Here is a 22034-nt window from a genome sequence, read left to right on the forward strand (position 1 = left end):
ATTGACGCGTAGAGGAGCTGCGATGCGAACGCGGTGACTTAGAGTTTCTCCATGCTCGCGGTAACTGGCCGTGACGGGCCAAAGTAACAGGGCACATTGTGTTCACCACAAGTTGCACATTGTTTTCTATTAGCGTACGTTACGTTGCTGTTTCAGCTGGTGGCGGTTGGGTTGCCTTCTGGCTTGCCTTGTGGCGGGCGCCAGGGGCCACCCGCTGTCGCCCCCTCGCCCCGCTCGCCACCGCCGCCAGGCCATCGCCTCCACTGACCAGCAGTCAGTTACACGCCCCACCGCAACACGTATGCCAGCTTCAAACTCGTACAATCTATTGATTTCTGTCAAGTTCTCTCATACCGTATACGGTAGCACATGCCTAAGAATAAGCTTGGCAGTTCTTATATGCAAGAGGGGGCTTAACCAAACCTGCCCAGAGCTGACACGCCGCGCCGGTAAGACGTGCGCGCCCGGCGGCACACTAACATTGACCATGCAGCAATCCACCACAGTTACCTGATGCGCACTAATCCGGACCATATTTACAAGCCCCATGCATGTGCACGTGCCCGTATCAACAATCCCGCACAATACACGAGCAAGACCGGCAACAGCCGTCAGCCGCAGCTGGAGTCCAAGTGTGCAAAAAAGTCCTTGTCACCCAGACACGTAGAGCAGATTAAGATCCATGCGATGTGCGTACATGTAACTGCTGTAGCTAAGCACGCGTCAGATGTCATTAATAATGAAGGGGGGGATGAGTAACCTCCATAAATTCCGGCGTCCACGCAGAAATCACTCAACTTGTAATAATCTGAGCGGCCAAGCCCTCTCACTCCTCCAGGCTGCTCTCCCGCCGCGCGCCGCTCTCCCGCCGTGTGAGGCTGCTGGGGCCACCCATCACCAGCACACCGCTGCCGCTCGGCCCGCGAGGAATGCCGCCATATGGCACGCCCGCCGCCGCCCCCGCCGCCGCGGGGCCGGGGGCCGACAAGCTGGCGCCACTGGCACCAATGCCGCCCAGCCCGCTGCCACCCGGATGGGCCATCGAGGCGCTGCGCGCCACCTGCTCCACCTCCGCCTTCAGCGACGCCACCGTCTCCTTCAGCTCGCGGCCCAGCTTGCGCGCCATCTTGCGAGCCAGGTGGCCCATGGCTGCCGCCGAGTCCAAGACGCCGCCGCCACCAGGCGCGGCGCCGCCGATCGGCCCCGCCGCCGCCGAGCCTGCAGCGGCAGCCGCCGCCGCCGGCCCGGGCTGGCCTTGGTGCATGCGCAGGTGCCCGTGTTGACGCGACATGCCGTAGCCGCCGTAGCGGGGGCTGGCGTTCTCGTCATCGCTGCTGTCACTGCCGCCGCCGGAGCTGCTGCTGCTGGCTTCCTCGTTGTCGCCGCCCGTGCTGCCCAGCAGCCGCAGTGTCGCCTCGGCGCGCTGCGTCATGCTCTGGCGACGCGCGGCGTCAGACATGCCGGCGACGGCACCCAGTGCGACTGTGTTGGCCATCATCATGCGGCGCACTGCGTACTTGGCGCCGGCTGAGGCTTCGGACGGTGCCAGTGCGCCCACTCGCGCCACCGCAAGTTCCCAGCGCTTGAAGCCGGCGTGGCGCAGTGCGCGAGACAGCTCCTTCCACGTGATCACCTGCGGAGGGTGGGCGGGATGACAACGTGCGGCAAGCGGACCGGAGAGGAGGGTGAGGCAAGCGGGGCACGGACGGGGCGAAGGTGCTGCCGTTGCTGGAGAGGCTTGGCTCGCCCTCACAAATTCCGGAGAATATGCAATGTGCACCACTGGGCGACCGCTCTCTTCTTGGATCGCTTTGCTCTGGCCCAACGCACGAGCTCACGGCGTCCCCGCACCCACACGCCGCACGCACCTGGCCGGCGTCCTTGAGAAGTGCCTGCTGCAGGCGCACCCACACGCAGTCGTGCACGCGCGCCAGCGGGTTGAGGGTGCTGGTGGTGCTCTGGTTGGTGCTGGCGCCGTCCTTCTTGGCTAGCACGATGTTGGTGGCGCCGAACCAGCCCTGAGCAAGGCGGCGGTGGTGGTGACGGGTGTGGCGGGTGTGGCATGTCAGGCGTCAGCAGGTGGCAGAAGCAAGCCGTAGCGGCGAAGTGAACTGCCCCAGGCCGCCCAGCGCTCAGTGCTGTGGGTCCCATAAGCATTTCGTTATTGGTTCTTGCAGCCCCCGTGCCCGCTCATACGCCGGCAGCGCCCCAGTGTGCCCCTGAACTCCCTCCCCTTCCCAATACCACAACTGCGCCCGGCCGCCCGTCCGATGCGCCCGCCCCACGCCTGTCCGCCCTCCACCGCCCGTCACCCCCCACCCCCCCCTCAACAGCCCCCCTCCGCACCTGCAGCCAGCCGCGCACCACCCAGTAGGCGTGGAAGGCCAGCTTGCCGACCCAGGTGTACACGCCCAGCCACACGGTGATGAGCAGCCCACCCAGCAGCACCAGGTAGCCCAGCACGCCTAGCACAAGCCACAGCGGCCGCGTGGCGATGTAGATGCCGGTGGACCAGACCAGCCGCACCAGCTGCAGGAAGTTCTGTGGGCGGGTGAAGGGGCGAAGGCAGGAGGTGGGGGTGAGCTGAGGCGGGGAGAACAGAGGAAAGGGGGCGAGGGACATGCAGGAGGCGAGGTGCTTGGTGCCGGGCGTGGACGTTCGGCTCCAGGAGGGCCGGGGAGTGCGGCAGAGCAGCCAGGCGGGATGTGGCTGTCACGCAGCGCCGGCTAGGCGCCGTATGCTTGCCCGATCCCACCACTTAAGTCACATACCCGGGACCTCGCACCTTCTTGTTGTCCCACTCCTCATAGTTGGGGGTGCCGTCGTGCACGGCGCCGTCCAGGTGGTCGGCGGAGGCGTGGCGGCGCTTGCCGCTCATCTCAAACATGTCGATGGGCGCCTTCTGGCTCTTGGCGGCGGAGGCGGCGCTGGCGGCGGCGCTGGCAGCGTCGGGGCCCACCTTGGCGGCGCCGCCCGCCCCGAAGGCCGGCGCATTCTGCAAGCGGTGCGAAATGGGCATTGCATGAGGTTGAGAGGCATATGCATAGAGCCAAATAGCTTCCCGCCGTCCCCCAGTGTCCAGCTCCGTGCCTTCGCATGCTGCCCCACGCCCGCCCGCACACGTACCTTGTTCTCGCTCTCGCCCGTCCACTTCTTGTAACCCAGGAAAGTGAAGTAGGCGATGCAGTAGGGCGCCATTCCAAAGTACATGGCCCACGACATGCCCAGCACTGCCGGGTAGAAGGTCAGCAGGTAGATGAGGTAGGGCACTTCGTTGGTGCCGATGGGCAGGAACTTGTTTTCGGTGTTTTCGCCGGACACCACAATGCCGTCCATGGGCGACAGCGAGAAGGTCTCGGCCAGCCAAGAGCTGCTGCCCTTCTGACGCACGCCGCTGGGAAGCAGGTTGCGCAGGATAAGCTGTTGAGGGAGAGGGGCAGGTGGTGGCGGCGTGTGGGTTGGAGAATGGAGGGCAAGGATTGCAGACACCAGGCATGGAATGGCGGCCATCAACACCGTCCTCGGCATGCCAGCCACATGCATAAAGCATTAAACAGCAACCAGGACCCGCACATGGCTAGCAATCTCGCACGGATACATCGCATCCACACACAAACACACCTGCGGCAGCGAGAAGGGTGCGCCAATGAGGTGGTGGTCGATCATGTATTCGTAGTGCGCCAGGATCTCGGCCATCTGGAACTTTGACTGCGCCTCGGTCTTTTCGGGCTGGAAGTGGTAGCTGATCAACGCAATCAGCAGGTTGGCCAGCACCACAGTCGCCACCAGCGCGTACATCAGCACGATGATGGTGCCGTAGATCTGTTGGATTGATACACCCATACAGCATCAGCGAAAGCACCGTCATCATCGCATGTGGACATGATAATTCTTATGTATATGTGACAATTGAAGTGCTCAGCTGCGACCCGAACACACACGACAGGCCCCATCCGCACCTTGCAATCTCTCACACACGCACATACGATTCCGGTCTGCTTCACCCGCCCCGCGCACCTGGTAGATGGGCGTGGGGTCTTCATCAAACACGTCGAACATGGTCTCTCCTAGGAAGGTGCGGAACAGCTTGAGCATGACCTTGGGGAAAGAGGACAGCTCCGGGATGCGGCCGCTGCAGGGGTGGGCGGGGAGGCAGGCGCGCCGGGGGCACAGGCAAAATGAGAGGGCTAACGTGCAGGCGGACCTTGGATGCAAAGGGGTGGAGGGCAGCCACGGCTGTACCCCGGTCTTGTCGTGGCATCGTTTACCCACGGTGCATCACACTGCCTGCAGCCATCACAGCACATTGCACTCCGGGCGCATGTTGCTCCCGGCTGCCGGTGTTTGACACATGCATACCGGTACGCCGCGCTGGGCCGCACAGACGCGACCCTCACTCACTTGTACATGGAGTACAGGCAGAAGGTGACGCCGGTGAGCAGGATGGTTCCGGGGATGGCGAACTTGAACACCTCCCGGAACATCTGACTCATGATCATCAGCTGACTGCCCATGCCGTCGTACAGAGGGATGATGTACTGCAGCAGGCGCGCCCACACCAGGATGGAAGCTGTGTTGTAGATGAACTCCTTGGCGGTCTGCAGGTCCGCCCAAGTGGGGTTGTCCTGCGGATGATGGGTGAAAGCGCAGCGCGCAAATGGATTGACGGGTTGGCGTTAAGACACAGAGGACAGCGGAGGATTGCATTGTGGTTGCAACACGGACCGTAATTGGCCAGGGAAACGCTGGGCAGAATGACTGACCCGAGCCAACATGAGTATCCGGAGTAACCAGGGCCCGCACTCACAGCCGGCACACGCGCACACCTGGCCGTCAGGCAGCGCCCACATGGCGATCTTGAGTCCGGACGCCGCCACCAGCATCAGCCAGCACATGGCTTCCACCATGTTGAAGCCGCTGGCAAAGTACTGCGCGATGCGGCCGCCGTACTGGTGTGCGCCCTCCTGCCACTCGTCCACCAGCATGCCCGCCAGGTACAGCACGAACACGATGTGCTGCCAGTGCAGCGAGGTCTCGTCCGGCATGAGCTGGATGGAGTGGTAGATGTAGAGGAAGAAGGCCTGCGGATGGGGGCGCGAGGTGGCGGGTGTCAGGGGGGGAAACGAGGGGAGGGACCGGGAGCGCGTGGTGAAGGACCACGAGGGCCTGGCATTGGCACGGTAGTTGGCACGGTGGCTTGCCCCACGTTGCAAAGTTTCATTCGGAAACGCGCAACGCTTTTGGGCACTCTGCACATGCGCGCCACCGCCACACCCCCAGCCGCGGGGCCGCACCCGCCCACGCACCTCCAGGAACACCTTCCAGATCCAGCGGCCGCGGGGCGAGTCGTAGAAGGCGCGACTGGCGAACACCAGCATGTGCAGGATGTAGGAGTGGTAGCGCATGATGGGCCGGCCCAGGCTGCCCACGAAGCCGCTGCCCTCCAGCAGCCGCAGCATCAGGTGGTGGTCCTGTGCCGCAGCACACACACGACGGCACGGCACGGCACGGCACGGCGCCCGTCAGCAACGCAGGGGCAGGAGGTCCATGTGACGGCCGTACGGCACCCGCCAGCGCGAACCCAGACCCGCATCACCCAGCGGAGTCACGCACGCACGCACGCACGCACGCACGCAAGCACACGCCCCGCCAGCCGCCCCACCGACCAAGCCCCCGCCCCGCCCCCCTGCCGCGTGCGCGCCCACCTGGTAGTGGAATGTGGCTCCCTTCTCCTGCAGCGCCAGCAGGATGTAGTCGGGCCCCAGCCAGCGGTCCTGCAGGTAGCCCTGGACCACCGGCGCCGCCATGAACTCCAGGTCGTTGGCGTCGTACGCAACCTGTGGTGCACCGGTGAATAGGGAGAGGTCTTGGAACAGAGGAGACAGGTGTTGCATGCGAGGTGTTATGGCAGCACAAAGCGAGAGGTGTTGCGTGTTTGTTTGAGGCGGACAACAACCGGGCAAGCACGAAGGGCATGAACACGCATCTCAAGCGGAGGTGTAGAGCATGCTAGTCATCACGAAGGAAGGTCCAGCCACACAGCAGGGACGCTTAAGATGCCGCACCTGCAGCGGGCTTGAGTCGTTGACGCTGCACGGCACGCCGCGCGGCGCTAGCACGTCGCTGATGGCGGCGGGGATGGTGCCGCCGGTACCCACGCCCGGACCCAGGGGCGCGTCATCCACGCCGCCGCCGCCGCCCTGCTTGCCGTCGCCGCCCTCAGGCGGGGCTCCGCCCGCGGAGGCCCCCGCCCCTCCTGCTCCGCCTGCGGCCGCGCCCTCCTCCGCGGGCGGCAGCTCCAGCTTCTCCAGGCAGCCCACCAGCTCCACAGCCACACTGCGCAGCTGCTCGGCCAGAGCCCTGTACAAGCGAAGAATGGCGAGGGTTTTGTGAAGCTGGGGACATACCGTACGGTACGGGCGGTTGTGAGATGACACGGCGCCGCACAAGGCGTTGTCCGTGTGAGCCCGACACGCCTCCCACGAATAGGCGTGTCGGGCTTCGGCCGTGAGTCCCAGGAGCCCTCCCTTCCCACCCTGGATCTGCCCACGCGGCACCACGCACCACCATGCACACGCACACGCACGCACACGGAAGCGCTCGCCGCGCCACGTACCTCCATTCCTTGGCCTTGGCGCTGTTGGTGGCGGCGCACTCCTCCAGCACCTGGGCACACGCCATGCCGCTGGCGATGGGGTTGCGCTGCAGCGCCAGGTAGGACAGCAGCAGGTGCGACACGTCGCAGTAGCCGGCCGACACCAGCGCCTTGGAGTTGTTCAGGACGTAGCTGCAAACAGGCGGGTGGGAGGAGGATGAGTGGGAGGGCAGCGGTGGTTGGCGGCTGGTTGGGGGTTAGCAGGTGGTAGCAGGTGGTATGGGAGTGAGCACCGGCAATACAGTGTTGAAAGGCAGCTGTAACCTCATGCCACACCCGCCACGTTCCACCTTCATAGCTGCGCTGCCCGTTTGACCGCACTGCACAACCTTAGCACACAAAGACACTTACCGCAGACCCATTGCGTCCAGCTCCGCCCCCTGGGACACCAGGTACAGCACCAGCCGCGGCTGCGCATTGCGCTCCGCCGCCAGCGTGGTCAGCAGCCTGCCCCCCGAGGTCAGGAAGGAGGGGCGCGGCCAGGCGGCGGGCGCAGCCTTGGCACGGGCGCTGCGGTGTTGCAACAAGACAGCAAGGATGTTGGCAACTTAAAGTGGTGACGGCACGTAAAATTGGAGGGCGTGGCAAGGACCACCCTAAACCACCACACATGGGTACCGTGGCATACTGGTGACTAAATCAGCCTTGCCTCGTCTTGCTTCGGCTGACTGCCCCCTCCGCCATCACATTGGGCCTAATCCTCCAACGCTCGTCCTGCGCCCCCCCTCACGTCCAGCTATCCCAGCTCTGGGAACGGCGAAAACAAGCCCCAGCCACCCCCACCCCCCCGCGCTGTGGGCTGGTTCTGGGTCTTGGTTCCTTTTGGATTATAGTAAAGCACCCGCCCCGCCCGCCCCGCCCGCACCTGTACGCCTCCACGCTGCGCTTGAGCTGCTCCATGTCATCCTCCGCCACCGCCTCCGCAATGCGCCCCAACAGCTGCAGCCGGTCCTCCTTGTTCTCCTCGCTGTCCACCGCGGATGTCACAGCGGTGCGGGCATCTGCGTTGCGTGGTGACACATACGGTAGCATTCGGTATACGGTACATACATGCATCTTGACCGCACCCGCTTCTGGAACTCCCTAACACCAAGGTGACCACTCCCCGGTCACACAGTCGTGGCGGTCCTCTCCTCCGCCATGCCGCTTCTCCCACCCTGGGAGGTTCACCACAGCCACAGTCTCCCCGGCCCCTACATCCACCTGCCACCCACCAGCCCGCTTCCCCCCGTCCTCGTGTCTGTTATTGGCAAAGATGGACACAAGCCCTTCTTCCCGCACGCACCTGGGTTGACCACCTCCTCCGGCTCGAGCGGCCGCCACGCCAGCAGGTATGTAAAGTCCTCTAGCGGGCTGTTGCCCTCCGTGCCGCCGAAGGTGTACGCCACACCCGGCACGCAGTGCTGCTTGCGCTCCCACACGTGCATGCGCGCGTTCTTGATCAGGGCCAGCTTCTGACTTAAGATGGCCAGAACCTGGCAGATGGACGAGAAGGGAAGCGTTGCGTGCGTGTGCAGTGGTGGTTCGCCGGGGGTTACACCGCCGCCATAAGGCGCCGCACATGGACACACATACACATACAGCGCGTTTCTATAACTATTAACACAACATACACGCCATACAAACACACGACCCGCCGCCGGCCCGATTGCGCTGCCACCCACTCACCTTGGTGTGCAGCCCAAACTGCCAGTCCACGGGCATGGACGCCTTGCTCTCCGGCAGGCGGTTGAAGTCATTTCGCAGCCACTGGGGCACCTTGGTGGTGCTGGTCAGCAGCACGTAAACCTGCCGGGGTGAGGACATGAGGAGATGTAAGCAGATGTTGATAGGGGTTTGAGGCAGGAGCAGGAGCAGGAGCCCTCCCGCTGGCCTCTGAGCCACCCACCGCACCTGCACCGGCTGAAAGAAGCTGGCGTGCATGTAGTCCGGCCGGGCGAACGTGAAGTGCTCATTGACGGCTGTGAAGCAGTACACGCACTTGTCACGAAACACCTCGGGCATCTCGGCATCGGACACGGCGGCCAGCTTGTGGGAGGTGGTGTCCCACAGCGGCCGAGAAGCGTACTCCTTGCAGAAATCAAACATGGACGCTGGGTCGACGGGCACACCCTGGGAGTCGCGGCCATCGGAGTGCAGTGTGAGCTCCAGGATTCCGCGCTCCTTCATGCCAGGGGCGTGGCCGGCCGGCGTCGGGGGCACCTCGAGGATGGCGGGGCCGCCCGTGGAGATGCGCACGTTCCTCCGTGGAGCACCCTCCTCCGCGGGCTCCGACTTGCCCGCAGGCATTTCTGACACTTCGTCAGAAGTTTTCATGTTTATTACGTGGGTGTCACCACGGGGCCCAGGGCCCTTTTGCTCCGAGGAATTCAAGTCCCAAGCGAGTTTTCGAGACGCGCCCCCAAGCGCTGCTGTCGACTCAGCTAATGCCTTGCGTTTGTCTCCTATCTGCTGCAGTTGGCACAGCGCGCAACTGAACACGACTAGCTAGCGCGTTCGTAGAGTCCTAAGCGTGCGAGCATGAAGGGGGAGCTCTTTTATTGATTAGTCTCCAGCTGTTGCAAGAATGCGAAGACAGCTACACGTAGTTCGTCCACTTTGACAAGTAGAGTTTCTGCTTGCAGACATTCATCGCGGTTACAATATCACAATATTGCTGTCGCCCGGGTAAATGGAATGCTCAATGGCTACAGCTGAAAGCATTGTCTTATTCGAAGTGACAGAAGCAGAAAACGTAGAAGCCCGCAAAGGGGGGGCCCGCCGGGTCGCAACGCGCCATGATCGGGGCAGTTAAGTCGATCGGGGCAATCCGCGCACAACCTAGCCCAATCAATATAGCTTAGCACATTACATAAGCAGCAGGGCTGGGTGGCTGCGCTGGCGTTGTCGGGCGGGAACAAAGTTGCTCTAAGGCCGACATCGAAGGTTCTGCGGATTGTTCGATGGGCCCCACATAAACGACTGCCTGCTTGCAGTTGATACATAACAGCTGTGCTGCGTTCATAGACAATTGTCACTGACAAGTCTCAGTATTAGAACGTGATACTCAAGCACACTACTCGCGCACACCATCTTGCTTCCTCGAACAGTCTTTCCAGGAAAACAACCTTGGCACAGAGTCGCCACGAGTTAAGGCGTATCAACCATGGGTTGCGGAGCGAGCGTCATGAACCGGGTGGGTCGGTTCGCGCGCTCGATGTAGGCTGTCCTATCAGTGTGCGCCCCAGCAGCCTTGTCTCACAAGTCCAACTACTCAAAGACATTCTAGAGGGCCGCAGTGTCATTGTTTGTCGAAAGAGCGCGCGCGCTACCGGACGCCTTCGGGAGGTTGCTGATGTCGTGTTCCCTATTTCGCCATCCGTGAATACGCTGAACTGACTGACGCGTCCTGCAATGCAATGTTATTTGATTTGCAGGATGGCGGCGATGGCAACACAGCCAGTGCGCCCCAGCCCAAGAAGGAGGCTGCTGAGGGAGAGTCCTTCGGCTCGGACCTGAAGAGCTTCCTCATTAAGATTATCAAGGTAAACCCGGGTCCTTGGTTAAGCCTAGGGGGCAACGGGCAACATCGAGGCAGCTGGGCAGTCCTCGATGTTGCAGAGGGCGCCGCGCGTTCCGCCCGTTGTGCCGACTGCCCAGCTGCCTTTTTGTATACGGCATGCATATCCAGTGGTCGTGAGAAAGCGTCTTGATGGAAGCTCCCGTTTTCGCGTGACACAGGAGCCTGAGTACGCCAAGTCGCTGCCTGACCACCTGGCGGCCACTGAGGACCCCACCAACCAGGTTGAGGTGAGCACCGCACCCGCACTGCGTTCCATCAGTCTGCCCTGGTGCCATAGTGCGCGCATTACAACGTCACCTAGCTCGAACACCCAGCGCCTGCACAGCTATGGCACGCCCATGCCTTCCAGCACCCTCCTCCTCACACGTCTGCTCCCTTTCTTCTCTTGCTCCCACCACAGAAAATGCTCAAGATGCTTATGAGCATTGTGGACATGGTCAAGGATACCACCACTCCCAAGCACGATATTCCCGAGTTCCTGGTTGGCTGGTGAGCAAGGACAGGCTGGTGCTGTGGAGGTAGTTGTTAAGGCGCACGCTACGCAGCCCCAGGGCGTCACAAGGCATCGACGAATGAAGAGAGCTCGCCGCCCCGTCACATGCGCGCTTCCTGGGTTTGCCGACAGAATGCGCCACGCGGGAAATACCGTAACTCGGTATTGCCTGCATAGCTAGTTCCTTGTCTCCGGCATCCTCCCCGCCTGGCTCCCTCCTCACCCTCCCCCCCCCCCCCCCCGCATCCTCTTCCTTACGCTCGCAGCCTGGTCGCGTTCCTGTACCACCTGACCATGAAGCCGGCCGCACCTGAGAAGCAGGTGGAGCTGCAGTCTCTGCAGGACACCGGCTACCACGTGGACGCCAAGTGGGCTGATGCCGTGTACGACAAGGAGGAGGTGGAGGACCCCAAGGCCGCGCTGGTGGTGTCCATGGCTGCCGAGCCCACGGTGAGAGCACTTGAGCAGTCCCCAACCGGCTGCGATGTCCCTATGCCTGTCTGTGGTCGCCGTCTCCGGCTCTCTCAGTAGTGCACATCCCGTTGGGCGCATCTTAAACTCGCCCACTTTCGTGCCGTTCGCGTGCCGTTTTTTGACGCCTGTCTCCTCCTCCTCCATCCATTCAACCCCGCAGCCCAAGACCCTCAAGGTTGAGGACGTGGCCTACTTCCGCGCCGCCTCCAAGTTGGGCCAGCCTGCCGTAGCCGTGGTGGCGGACCGTGAGCGCGAGCTCATCCTGGTCATTGTGCGCGGCACTGCCAACATGAAGGACGTGCTGACGGACCTGGCCGGCGCGGCGCGCGAGTGGGAGGGCGGCTACGCGCACGAGTCCGTGAGCTTGGGCGCCCGCAAGGTGTTTGACGAGATCAAGGAGTACGTGCTGAACCTCAAGGCCCAGAACCCCAGCTTCGCCGTCCGCTGCGTGGGCCACTCGCTGGGCGGCGGCACCGCCGGCTGCCTGTCGATCCTGATGCACCACGACGAGGAGTTTGCGGCGCGCATCTACGGCGGCGTGCCCATGCCGGGCAAGAAGAGCAAGGGCAGCTACATGATCACAGCTGTGGGCTTTGGCTCGGCCGCCTGCATCAACAAGGAGCTGGTGGAGGAGGCGCACCCCTACTGCACCACCATTGTCCACGACGCCGACCTGGTGCCCCGCCTGTGCACCGACAACATCTCGGACTTCATCGTGCTGGCCGACAACCTGGTGGACACCTTCAAGCTCGTGGCCGACGACATGCGCATGCTGATGAAGGGCACCAAGCCCGAGGGCTACGACTTCAGGAAGGTGCTGGGCATGCTTAAGAAGGCCGCGTCCGACCCCGGCGGCCTGCTCAAGGACCTGCTGGACGAGAAGATGGACAAGGCCGAGGACGCCGTGGACGCCGCGGCCGCGTCCAACGAGAAGCGCCTGTACGCGCCCGGGCGGCTCATGTTCCTGTCCAAGCCGGAGAAGGGCAATGGGCCATACACCATCAGCAAGGGCTCAATGGCGTCAGAGACGAGCAAGATGCTGCTCAAGGGCTCCATGTTCAAGGACCACTCGTGCGGCGGCTACGTCAAGGTCTGCTGCCTGGGGCGCCTGCCGCCGCCGCCGGCAGCGTAAGCGACACAGAGAGGTCTTGAGCTGGAGCCGGTTTGACCATGAGATCTGTGTCGGCCTGGGCACGAGCAGCGGGGTTTGGGAAGTTGAGGGGTTTATTGGTGGCCGGTAATCGTACGGCTGCGACTGCCGTACAAAGGGTCACACACTGGGGGAGTTGCGCCAGGCCGTTTCTACGAGCTGCGGTGGCTAGCTGACATGTGTGCACTCTCCTGATTCCATCTCCATACATCTATTCAAAGTCGAACCGGACATCTGGTGTGCGCGCTGACCACGATGCTGACTGTGTACGCAAATGTGTACGTGCCCCGTCCTTTGACTGCGTCATGGTGTTTACGCGGTTGGGCTTGGCTCCGGGTGCGTCGCCTGGGATCCCTGCTCCTGTGACTTGATCAATGCGACACGTGTGTAGTATGTGTTTGCTGTTCTGACGAGACAATAATACTTGAGCATGTGACGCCTGCGTGTAGCAGCGGCGCATTTCGATACTCGTGATCTCATGACCACACTGCCGTCTGTCCTTTACCGCCTTTATGACATGAGTGATGTGTTACGCGTGAGTTTCTGACATAACCGGGAGGAAACGCATGTGCTCTGTGCGCAGGCAGGTCAAGGGCAATTCCTCGACATGGGAGCAACTGAAGCAGGAGGTCGGTTAGCCGTGGCAGGTTTGCTGGATTGGATTTAACACAGTGTAGGGACATTGCATGAGGCATTGCGGATTGGAACGAACTGCAGACGCCACATAGGCTACGCTAGGGAATTGTAACCATTTTACATAAGGGACCGCTCTCCTCTGTGTCTTTCAAGCTCTGGTTGACACAGCAACAAATGCAGGCCTCCCAATAAGCTGCCGTGTACGCGGTGTCGCAACCACACCATGCCAACTAGTGCGCGTATGACTGTGTGAATGTGACACTACAAGCAACATTAGGGCTGGATATGCTGGTTGTTGGCTTGGCAAGCTTGCAGGTTGGGCCCGCACCACTGCAAATGCAGAACGCAGGCACCGCTGAAGAGCCTGGTACTCGAAGCCACGCCAGCAGCGGTGGTGCCGCATGTACTTTGCACGTGCCGACGTGCGGCGTGCGGCGCGGCAATCCTCGCAACTACCAACTTTAACTGACACACAGGGATCACAAACGGGCTTTCGCGCAACTGCCAACGAACAGGGGCGGCACGTGGCGTGGCGGTTGGCGCGCAGCGCAAGTGGGAGCTGGTAGGTGTGCAAAGGCGCGTGTGGGAAGCTGCGCAGAGTACGGCTGAGCCCGGCGGAGGCTGGCGGTTGGCGCGGCGCGCGAGTGGGAGTGTCAGAGAGACGCATGGGGCTGACCCTGTTTCCATGAGCTGCCTCTGGGCGCACACGGTTTCACACGGCTGACAGTTGAGCCCGAACGCGGGTGGGACTCGCTGGAGTGCATGGTAGGCGCTGGGGGGCACACGCGGGCGGGACGCAGGGGCGGCTCGCGGGAAATTCGGCCGTAACTCGTGCGAAACTCTGGGCGAAACTCATTAGAAACTCATGCGAAACTCGCCCAAAACTGGAGTGAAACCGAGACGTGGCCATTCTTGCGGGCCCCGCTCCAACCTTGCTAGCGTACATTTAGCTGTAAACATTATCGTATTTATTGGGACAGTGAACGTTGGGGGTAAGCCGCTCCGCGCTCGTTCAATTCATCGCCTTGCGCAGCGCGCAGTAAGCGTCGGGGCTCAGGTCCTCCAGCAGCTGCTTCGCAGGCAGCCAGAGCTAGAAAGCGGGTGGTCTGGCAATCTGGCATTGCTGACACAGGCTGCTTCAGAGCCGCTCAACCTCTGGAGGGATCTGTACAGGCCTCTGAAGGGCTCTGAGGGCTCTGGAGGGCTCTGGAGAACTCAGGATGGAGGGCTTTGGACGTTGGTAACGCGCATGCTTGGCGGGCCAGTACCCGGTTGGCCCACTATCCAGTTGCAAAGGCCGTGGCAACCCACGCCATGCCGAAAGCCAGTCGAGGTGGGTATTGCGGATTAGTTCCGCAACCAACGTCAATAACAAAGTCCAGACGTTGAATCACTTGAATGTTTGGCAGGCCGGCAGCACCGCACCACAGCCCAACGGTCGTACACCTAACATGGAGCACAACCCAGCCCAAGCCCAGCCGTCCACAGACCACCAGCACTTACTGGCATTCACCACTAGCCCACGTACCCCGCAGCGCTTAAGCACATCTAACAGCCGCGAGAGGAAGGCACGGATGCCGTGTGCCTGTGGCAAGCTGGGTCAGTCGCTGGGCTACTCCAATCAGGCTGAGTGCGGTTCAGTCTGAGTCCGGCACGCAAGCGGCCTGCGTGCCGAAGGAGAACATGGGCTGCGCCAGCACACAAGTGAGCACCGGCAAGTTCCCAATCCAGCACCGGCAAGGCGTGAGAAGTGGCACAGTGCACCATGCAGTGGGTGCATGGGCGCGAGGGCACCTAGGAAGAAGTGGCTTCAGCGGTACTCTGCTCGCTTGCATGGCAGGCAGATCGCATCCAAGCGCCCTCAAAACAACAGCCGCCGTCGGAGCAATGCCGCATCCGAGTCAGCAAACGTGCCTCGTCCCGTGGGCCCTCAAAATAACGCCAGCAGTTGACACACACAGTTGCTCACTACTTGCGCCGGCGCTCCCACTCGTAGCACGCGCCGCACATGCCATGCCCGTATCTGGCGGCCTTGGTGCCACACTTGCAGCAGCAGCCGTTGGGGCCCAGCAGCGCCGCTGCCGCCTTACAACGCGCCGCCACGAAGGCCCGAGGTTCAGCCGCACTCAGACAGTGCGCAACGACTGCTCCTGGGCTGTCGGCCCGCCGGCACCGCGCCCAGCGGCCAGCAGCATCGCGTTCTTGAGGATGGCGCAGGCGGTGCGACAAAGCTGTCGGGACCCAACGTGTGCAGCTTGCGCTTTCGTGTGGCTGACGGCCACTGCAGCATACCCCATCTCGTTTCGTGAGCCATTTGACGCTCGCAGTGTGACGCCGCGATGCACACATTGCGTCGCACGCTGGGGGGGAGACGGGGAGTGGCCGTCAGGCACAGCACTGTGCATGGTGTTTAGGCTGCGTGTCGTACGGGCGGTCGTGAGGATGAAGAGGCGAGAGCATCTTGAACCCACTGTCTCTCAGCCTGATCCTAGGCGCATACTGAAGCAGGTAGCCCTTGACAAGTGCAGTGTTGCAGTTAGCCGTAGAGAAATACCCCCCAACAGACGCATCCGTTGTCCCTAGACACAAACCTGACCAAACTGACAACACGAAGCGGCGTACTTCGGAAATCTAACGAAACCATTGTTTCTGGGCGGAGCCCCCTAGGCGCTTAGCCCTCGACAGTTTTCAAGAAAGCGATCCAGGGGGGCGAAGCCCCATAGGATTGCCCCTGTCCGTGACTGCGTGCCTGCCTGCCTGCGTGCCTACTTGCATGGGTCGACAAGGACTACCATACTGGCGCAAACCGCGAACGTCACGTCTTAGTATTTGCTATTCCCTGTTGTAGAGGTGCCGTCCGGTTGAACGTTGCATCTCGGGGCCGCGGCACACGCTGCAGGAGATGCTGCTTGGTAGAGCGCGGCCTGCGGCCCTGCGCCACAATGGCGGCGGCGATGGTGGTGGTGGAGGGCCTGGCCCTACCAGCAGCAGCAGCAGCAGTAGCAGCGGCTGCAGCAGCCTCAGCGGCACAGGGCCTGGCGGCAGCGGCCCTGGGCCCAGCAGTTGCGGCGTGCATGTGCGTAGCGGAGGGGGCGAACAAGGCCACGTGGAGGAGGACAGCGCGGCGTCGCCCACGAAGCGGCGCCGCCGCGCAGCTTGAGGCCGGCCGGTGTCTAGTTAGGGTCTTTGCTGGCGAGCATAGCACCGCGCAGTATGTGGTAGGCCGCGCATCAGTCAGAAGCGTTGTGGCTAGAGGATTTCCTGCTGTATGGTTGATTGCTGGCTGTGCTGTTGCTTGGCAGCGGGACGTGGCTGGACGCATGGCGCGCCGTGCCTGCACGAACCGACCCCAGCTATGTCCAGGAGATGAGGTAGACGCTTGCGGCCTCAGACTAGAGACGTGGCGTGGGCGCAGCCCATCCACTTTTCCCATGCGTGGGGAACCGCATATCTTGCCTTAAGCCAGCATTGACGGCGCCCCTGCCGTTGTAAGATACTAGCACTGCCATGTGTACATCAGGCGGGCGTGGGAAGTCCCTTTACATGCTAATACCGAGGTCGTACTCTTAGTATCATAGTATGGAGTCTCTTCCTACCTCCTATGCGTTTATTCATGTCAGCCACCCTACACCAACACCTGGCGTCATCGGTGTGAGGTAGAGCAACCACCGCACGCCCATCCCACTGCCACTGCCACCGCCACCGTAACCCCGTGTGGCACCCCATGCCCTAAATCACACCGGGGAGAAGCACTTACGAGGCTTACGCAAAGGAGTGTATCCCGATCTGCATCCGTAACCATTGGGAGTCCCCTGTCCGTAACACCCACTAGTGCACCCTGACTGGGTGTAGTGCTGCATCCGCTTGTGCTGCTAACGAAGCCCAAACACGGTGCATGCACCTAAGGCGCAAAACACAGCAGCAACCCAAGTCTCGAAGTAAGCTAAGGCGTGGCTACATATACCTTGCTTGCATACACCACGTGCATTCACCAAGAAGAAATGCTATGTAAAACAATGTGCATGTGCTTGCATCAGCACTACACTGCAACAGCCAAAAAGAAACACCATGCATACACGCGCACACGCATACAGACAGAGCTGTGCCCTCCTTACACAGGACCTCTGTATGTGTCCCCCAACCGTACCAATAGCAAAAACTAGCATCCTTGCAAGTGTCGTCTTTCTCATTTGTCTCAGCCGTTTTCTGTTTTGTTGAGTTTGGTGGCATTCAGGTGCAGCGCCACTTCTGCCATTGTCAAACTTTCAATGCAAATAGAATAGTAGCTTTATGTATTGTACACGGCATCTGCCAAGCTATTGTGCCACAGTCTCCAAAGGGCGCCCCCTCGGCACCACAAGTTGACGCATGAGTAGTATGCAGAAACTGCATTGGGGTGGAGACAGGAAATCATGCGAACGGGACAACGCCAATCCTCCACTGCGTCGTCTTTTCCCGGGTCGGTGCTCAATTCGTTTAGTACAGGCACAATAGCTTTGGCATCGATGAATCGACAGCCCAGACCGGGGCACACAGACCCTCTGCCAGCCACGCGCCACTTTGTCACAAGTGCCGCCGACACAGCCACAATGGATCCAGCCTTCCGGTGCTGGCGCCGTTCACAAGAGTCCGTGCGCGCCGCCGCCACCAAAACGCACGAGACAAAGCTGCCCCGGCTCAGGCATGCCACGGCGGCGACATCGTCCCACACCACTCCACCCAAACCCAACACCCTTTCTGAATTGCACACTTACGTAAGACCCCCGTAAACGGTCCATACGGTGACAGCCTTAGTAATAAGATTGTCGTCACATCACATGTTGTGCTGCAGCGGCCATATTATGCGATGCTAGGTCCGTTGGCCGAGTGCCGGCCGGGGAAACTGTAGCGCAGCTGGGCGCTGGCCACGGTGTGGTTGCGGTCGCCATAAAGTGCGGGTGGCGGACAGACAGGCTGCGGCGGTTGGGCCGCACCGTCGCAGGAACAAGAGGATGCCGGCGAATTCTCGTGTCACGCTGTCGACTTCGCGGCCATGGATGACACCCATCGTTTCAGGCCACAACCTGGAAAGCAGAAGCAGAGCATGTGTGCAGGTTGTGAGTTTCTGTCAGGCTTGTCACAGTTTTCCTTATTTCGACCCTTGGAATACTATTAATATGCGTTGAATGCAAGGGAAAAGGGACGCCCAGTCGCAATTAATCTGGAGGTAATGCGCGCGCATCCCTTCCCGTCCCTTCGGCAACCCACGGCCGCGCGCCCCATTTAACCTGTACCTCGCTGCGCAGCGCTCACAGGCTAGTCGCAAATATTTGCCTCACTCACCCGCGACCGACCACCGCGCGCCGACGCAGCGCCCAGTCCACTCGGGCGAATGGGTGTTGCAAGCTACATTGGGCAAACGCTGTGTGTCTACAAGGAAGGTCCAGTGACAATGGCCGCCGCCGCAGAGCGCTATCAGTTCTCATGCGTACTGCTGGGCGCGATGACGTTCACGGGGCGAAAATGAGCTCATCCCAAAAGTTGGCTCCGCGCACATCCTCCCCACTCATAGTTGCACGTCTCCTCACTGAAACCTCTATATAATGGTATATAAGGCAGCGAATGTCAAATGAACGCGCGCGGCCCACGTGGGATCCACACTGGACTTGTGACGCCGGAAACCGCGTTTTCATCCTTTTCCAAGAATATCTCCGAACAGCAGACTCCAACTGAGCTGTGCAGAAGCTTTTACGCCTGTTGGCGCTTCATCCTTTCGCGGGCATGCCGCCAAAGGCCGGTCCTGCAACGTAGTCATACCGCGCATAAGAAGCAAACGTTGCGCAGTATTGTCCAAGCGCTTGATGCTCACCGGTGTGCGCTCAATTTGAAACAGGGGTGAGCGGGTGTCCAAACTTGTGTCGGGGACAGATGGGGATGGGGGCTACCAAGCCAGCATTTCAGAGACACATCCTGGGCCCTCAAAGGGCACGTACCACCACAAGGACTATCGCACTCACGCCAGGCATGACTGCAGGGGTGATGGGCTGGGTTTCTAGGATGCTAATTACACGGGCACCTTCTGGGGCTCCCTGTTTATGGATCTGGCCTTTGCATTACCTATTCATAATGGGTCACCACCGCCTCCAGTTCCCCAACCAACCTTCGCCGTGATACGCAGCAACAAGCCAACAGCCTGCAAGCCAGATGAGCCCAATGCACTCACACACACACACAGACACACCTCCTACGCATACACAAACCCTGCGTACCGGTGCGGTACTGACTACTTGCTGGGACCTGGTTGCGACTGCGCACACCAGACCCACGTGACGCAGCTCCCCCGCCGACAACACGCCCACAACCAGCAGTGGCAATCAGGACGTGGTTCACGATGTCCCCACCCCTGAAAAGAGGCCTTCCCAGTGGCTGACGGGCCGCGAGGGCGCCCCATCCCCTCATTTTGGCGAGCTGCAAGGTGCCTTGTGACCACACCGCAAGCCGCTCCGCACTAGCCATCATGTGGATGGCCCCACTCCATCCAGAACGCCAGCCCCAGCTGCAAGGCAGATCCGCCATGCCGCTCTGCCCTGGCCTCAAGCTACACGAGACCGCCAGCATGTCACGCCATGCTGAAGCTGCCACGCACTCGCCGCTGACCCGCCTGCACTCCCACTTTCACTGTTTGCATACTAAAACATTGTGGAGGTGCTCGGGCACACGTCACGCCAATACAGTGCAACAGCGCTGCTGCGCTGCCTCCGCACCGCCTCGCAAGCCGTCACCGCAGACCGGCCGTACCAGCACACGCCGTGTCGGACGCCCGTGCCCGACGCGCTCAGCAGCAGCTGCTGGACTTGGCGGCACCGCCCTCGCCGGGCTTGACCGTCTGCGGCCCGGCGTTGCCGGCGCCGTAGCCCACCTTGATACCGTACGACTGCGAGTTAGGCAGGCGGGCAAGTGGCAAGGCATACCAAAGCTCACACAAGCGTGCAGCGAGCGTATACAATGCCGCTTGGAGTTGTACAAGGCCGCCAGACCGCCAGTATTGGGACCATCCTACTATCACGCGCGACCGCCCGCAGCCCCGCTGGCGACGATCAGCCAAAGAGCTCCTTGCCACGTGCACTCAGGCCATTATTGCTTCCTGCGGCACCACGACCGTCCTACCCATGCTTCTTGCCGTTACGCTCTCCGCCATTCCCTGCTCTCCGCCCCGTTCTGCCTCTCCCACCCCGCGCTTCTCCCTGCCGCGGCCTCACCTCGTTGGACACGTCGAACACGCCGTCCTGGATCTTCTTGTAAATCTCCTTCGCGGTGTTGATGAACGCCTGTTGGTGGCAAGGCAGCGCACCACGTGGTGGTCAGCGGCGTCATCAGCCAGCGCAGGCACAACGCCTTATGACTCATGCCATCCGTTCTCATGCCAAACCGTGAGTTGGGTGGTGGTGCTCGCGTGTGCGATTACGTACACTGCTGTCCCTCCCTGCAGCTACAGCTGTCTAGTGAGACTGCCGCTGGCGGGCTCGGCATTTCTGCCCAGGGCGCTGCTCCGAATGCAGCGCGGACTATGACGGGGTTTGGTACTGCAATCACCGCCGTGCTCCTGCTTGTCGTCGCGACCTAACCACCCCCACCCTTCCGCGCTCTCATACCGGTATCAAGCCTCATGCATGCTGAGTCCACCACCCTGCTCGAGTGTGCAACCACGGATACCGCCTCCCATGGCAATGCTACACCCTGCGCCGCCCCACGTCACCCCCTTACAACCCTTGCAGCGCACAGCCGCTGCCCGCGTGCGTGGGGAGCCACGCACCTCCTCCACGTTGTGGGCCGTCCGCGCCGAGGTCTCCAGGAAGATGAGGCCGTGCTCCTTGGCGAACTGCTCGCCCTCCTCCGTGGTCACCGCGCGCCGGTGCTGTGGGACGCAACAGGCATACGTCAAATATGGGCGCCGCACACGGGCACGGTCCCAGCGCGGGTGCTGGGGGACCCTCCAGCACCGGGCCAGCTGCCCTGCGTTCCCCGGCTTGTGCCCTGACAGCCGCCTTGTCATATGGAGCACCAGACTGGGCGGTCCCCAGCGATGCAATGCTGCTCGTGCACTCACCGTGAGGTCGCACTTGTTGCCGATGAGCATAATGGTCATGTTGGGGTTGGCGTGCTGACGCGCGTCTTCAAGCCAACTCGCCAGGTGGTTGAAGGTCTCGCGCCTATGCAGCAGTCATCGTTACAGTCAGCGCACGTAATTCGTCGTGACCGCAACACCATCGCGACAGCTCCGCGCTCTTACCGCGTGATATCATACACAAGTAGCGCGCCCGCTGCGCCGCGGTAATAAGAGCGAGTGATTGAACGGAACGACTCTTGCCCAGCCTGCAACGTAAGCGGCCCAAGCGTGAGCAACGGGGCTAGTTCGAGCGCGCAGGTGTGTTGCCCCCTGCCTCACCGTGTCCCAAATTTGCAGCTTAATCTGTTTCCCGTCAATGTTGATCATGCGAGCGCCAAACTCCACGCCAATGGTCAAGTCGTGCACTGGCTGGAAGCGCTTGTCGGTGAACTGGAGCAGGAGGCATGACTTGCCAACACCTGCGACAGCCGGTGCGAGGCACGTCAGACGAGCGCAGGTGCTGTGGAAAGCCTCTGTGCTGCACACCTGTGTCGCCAATAATAATGTACTTGAAGAGGTACCTGCGCGCACAAGGAAGCGAGACCGGCGTCAACTTGAGTAGGGCCTCGCGTCAGGGCCTCGCACTCGCAACTTACGCATACGACATCCTGCCGCTCTAGGTCCTGCTCGCCAGTCAGGGCCTTATGTCACTGGTTGCGGTGGGGTGGAAGAAGTGGAAAGAAGAAGCGAGTTTCTTTCGCGAGGATCGTAAGCTCAAGGAATCCAGCGTATCTCAAACCAAGGAGAAGTACTTGTTCGGAGTGTTTTGTATATGTGCAGACCGTCTTCAGCCTCGCTGGCCCCTGAGTATGAAGGCCGAGGCGGAACGCCCCCTCATGCGACGGAAGCCTCGGGCCCAGCCCCCGCAGCTTCTCAATTTGTTAAAACAATGCGGTTTGCGTTGTCAAATTCCGAAGG

At 61.4% G+C, this 22034-nt stretch overlaps 6 protein-coding genes across 8 annotated transcripts; 2 read left to right on the forward strand and 4 right to left on the reverse strand.

Moving 5' to 3' along the window:
* Positions 1-33: 33 nt before the first annotated feature.
* Positions 34-9449, reverse strand: CHLRE_09g390578v5 (uncharacterized protein). The gene is made up of 18 exons (XM_043065556.1): positions 8549-9449; positions 8324-8443; positions 7941-8130; positions 7521-7656; positions 7007-7165; positions 6617-6787; positions 6066-6360; positions 5706-5837; positions 5307-5471; positions 4827-5081; positions 4402-4625; positions 4018-4132; positions 3622-3822; positions 3127-3420; positions 2786-2995; positions 2347-2541; positions 1869-2018; positions 34-1633 (listed from the first exon to the last, which is right to left on the reverse strand). The coding sequence occupies exons 1-18, from the start codon at positions 8942-8944 to the stop codon at positions 827-829; spliced, it is 4215 nt and encodes a 1404-aa protein (XP_042921141.1). The 5' UTR covers positions 8945-9449; the 3' UTR covers positions 34-826.
* A 150-nt stretch (positions 9450-9599) lies between these two features.
* On the forward strand, positions 9600-13938 carry CHLRE_09g390615v5 (uncharacterized protein). Its single transcript, XM_043065560.1, has 6 exons — positions 9600-9830; positions 10072-10179; positions 10376-10444; positions 10618-10706; positions 10977-11160; positions 11345-13938. The coding sequence occupies exons 1-6, from the start codon at positions 9801-9803 to the stop codon at positions 12314-12316; spliced, it is 1452 nt and encodes a 483-aa protein (XP_042921145.1). The 5' UTR covers positions 9600-9800; the 3' UTR covers positions 12317-13938.
* On the reverse strand, positions 13784-15789 carry CHLRE_09g390652v5 (uncharacterized protein). Of its 3 annotated transcripts, none has more exons than XM_043065561.1 (1): positions 13784-15479. In XM_043065561.1, the coding sequence occupies exon 1, from the start codon at positions 15373-15375 to the stop codon at positions 15097-15099; it is 279 nt and encodes a 92-aa protein (XP_042921142.1). In that variant the 5' UTR covers positions 15376-15479; the 3' UTR covers positions 13784-15096. The 3 variants fall into 3 exon arrangements, with proteins under 3 accessions (XP_042921142.1, XP_042921144.1, XP_042921143.1); XM_043065563.1 differs by having other exon boundaries at positions 14194-15789; XM_043065562.1 differs by having other exon boundaries at positions 14194-15479.
* Positions 15610-16474, forward strand: CHLRE_09g390689v5 (uncharacterized protein). The gene has a single exon (XM_043065565.1). The coding sequence runs from the start codon at positions 15873-15875 to the stop codon at positions 16128-16130; it is 258 nt and encodes an 85-aa protein (XP_042921146.1). The 5' UTR covers positions 15610-15872; the 3' UTR covers positions 16131-16474.
* A 23-nt stretch (positions 16475-16497) lies between these two features.
* CHLRE_09g390726v5 (uncharacterized protein) lies at positions 16498-18386 on the reverse strand. The gene is made up of 2 exons (XM_043065567.1): positions 18293-18386; positions 16498-18033 (listed from the first exon to the last, which is right to left on the reverse strand). The coding sequence occupies exon 2, from the start codon at positions 18015-18017 to the stop codon at positions 17820-17822; it is 198 nt and encodes a 65-aa protein (XP_042921147.1). The 5' UTR covers positions 18018-18033; positions 18293-18386; the 3' UTR covers positions 16498-17819.
* Positions 18387-18891: 505 nt separating this feature from the next.
* On the reverse strand, positions 18892-22029 carry CHLRE_09g390763v5 (uncharacterized protein). The gene is made up of 8 exons (XM_001695018.2): positions 21713-22029; positions 21603-21637; positions 21396-21535; positions 21240-21322; positions 21057-21159; positions 20763-20864; positions 20209-20277; positions 18892-19883 (listed from the first exon to the last, which is right to left on the reverse strand). The coding sequence occupies exons 1-8, from the start codon at positions 21721-21723 to the stop codon at positions 19785-19787; spliced, it is 642 nt and encodes a 213-aa protein (XP_001695070.1). The 5' UTR covers positions 21724-22029; the 3' UTR covers positions 18892-19784.
* Between the last annotated feature and the right edge of the window lie 5 nt (positions 22030-22034).

This window comes from Chlamydomonas reinhardtii, chromosome 9 (assembly GCF_000002595.2).
Source record: "Chlamydomonas reinhardtii strain CC-503 cw92 mt+ chromosome 9, whole genome shotgun sequence".
NCBI classification, from domain to species: Eukaryota; Viridiplantae; Chlorophyta; class Chlorophyceae; order Chlamydomonadales; family Chlamydomonadaceae; genus Chlamydomonas; species Chlamydomonas reinhardtii.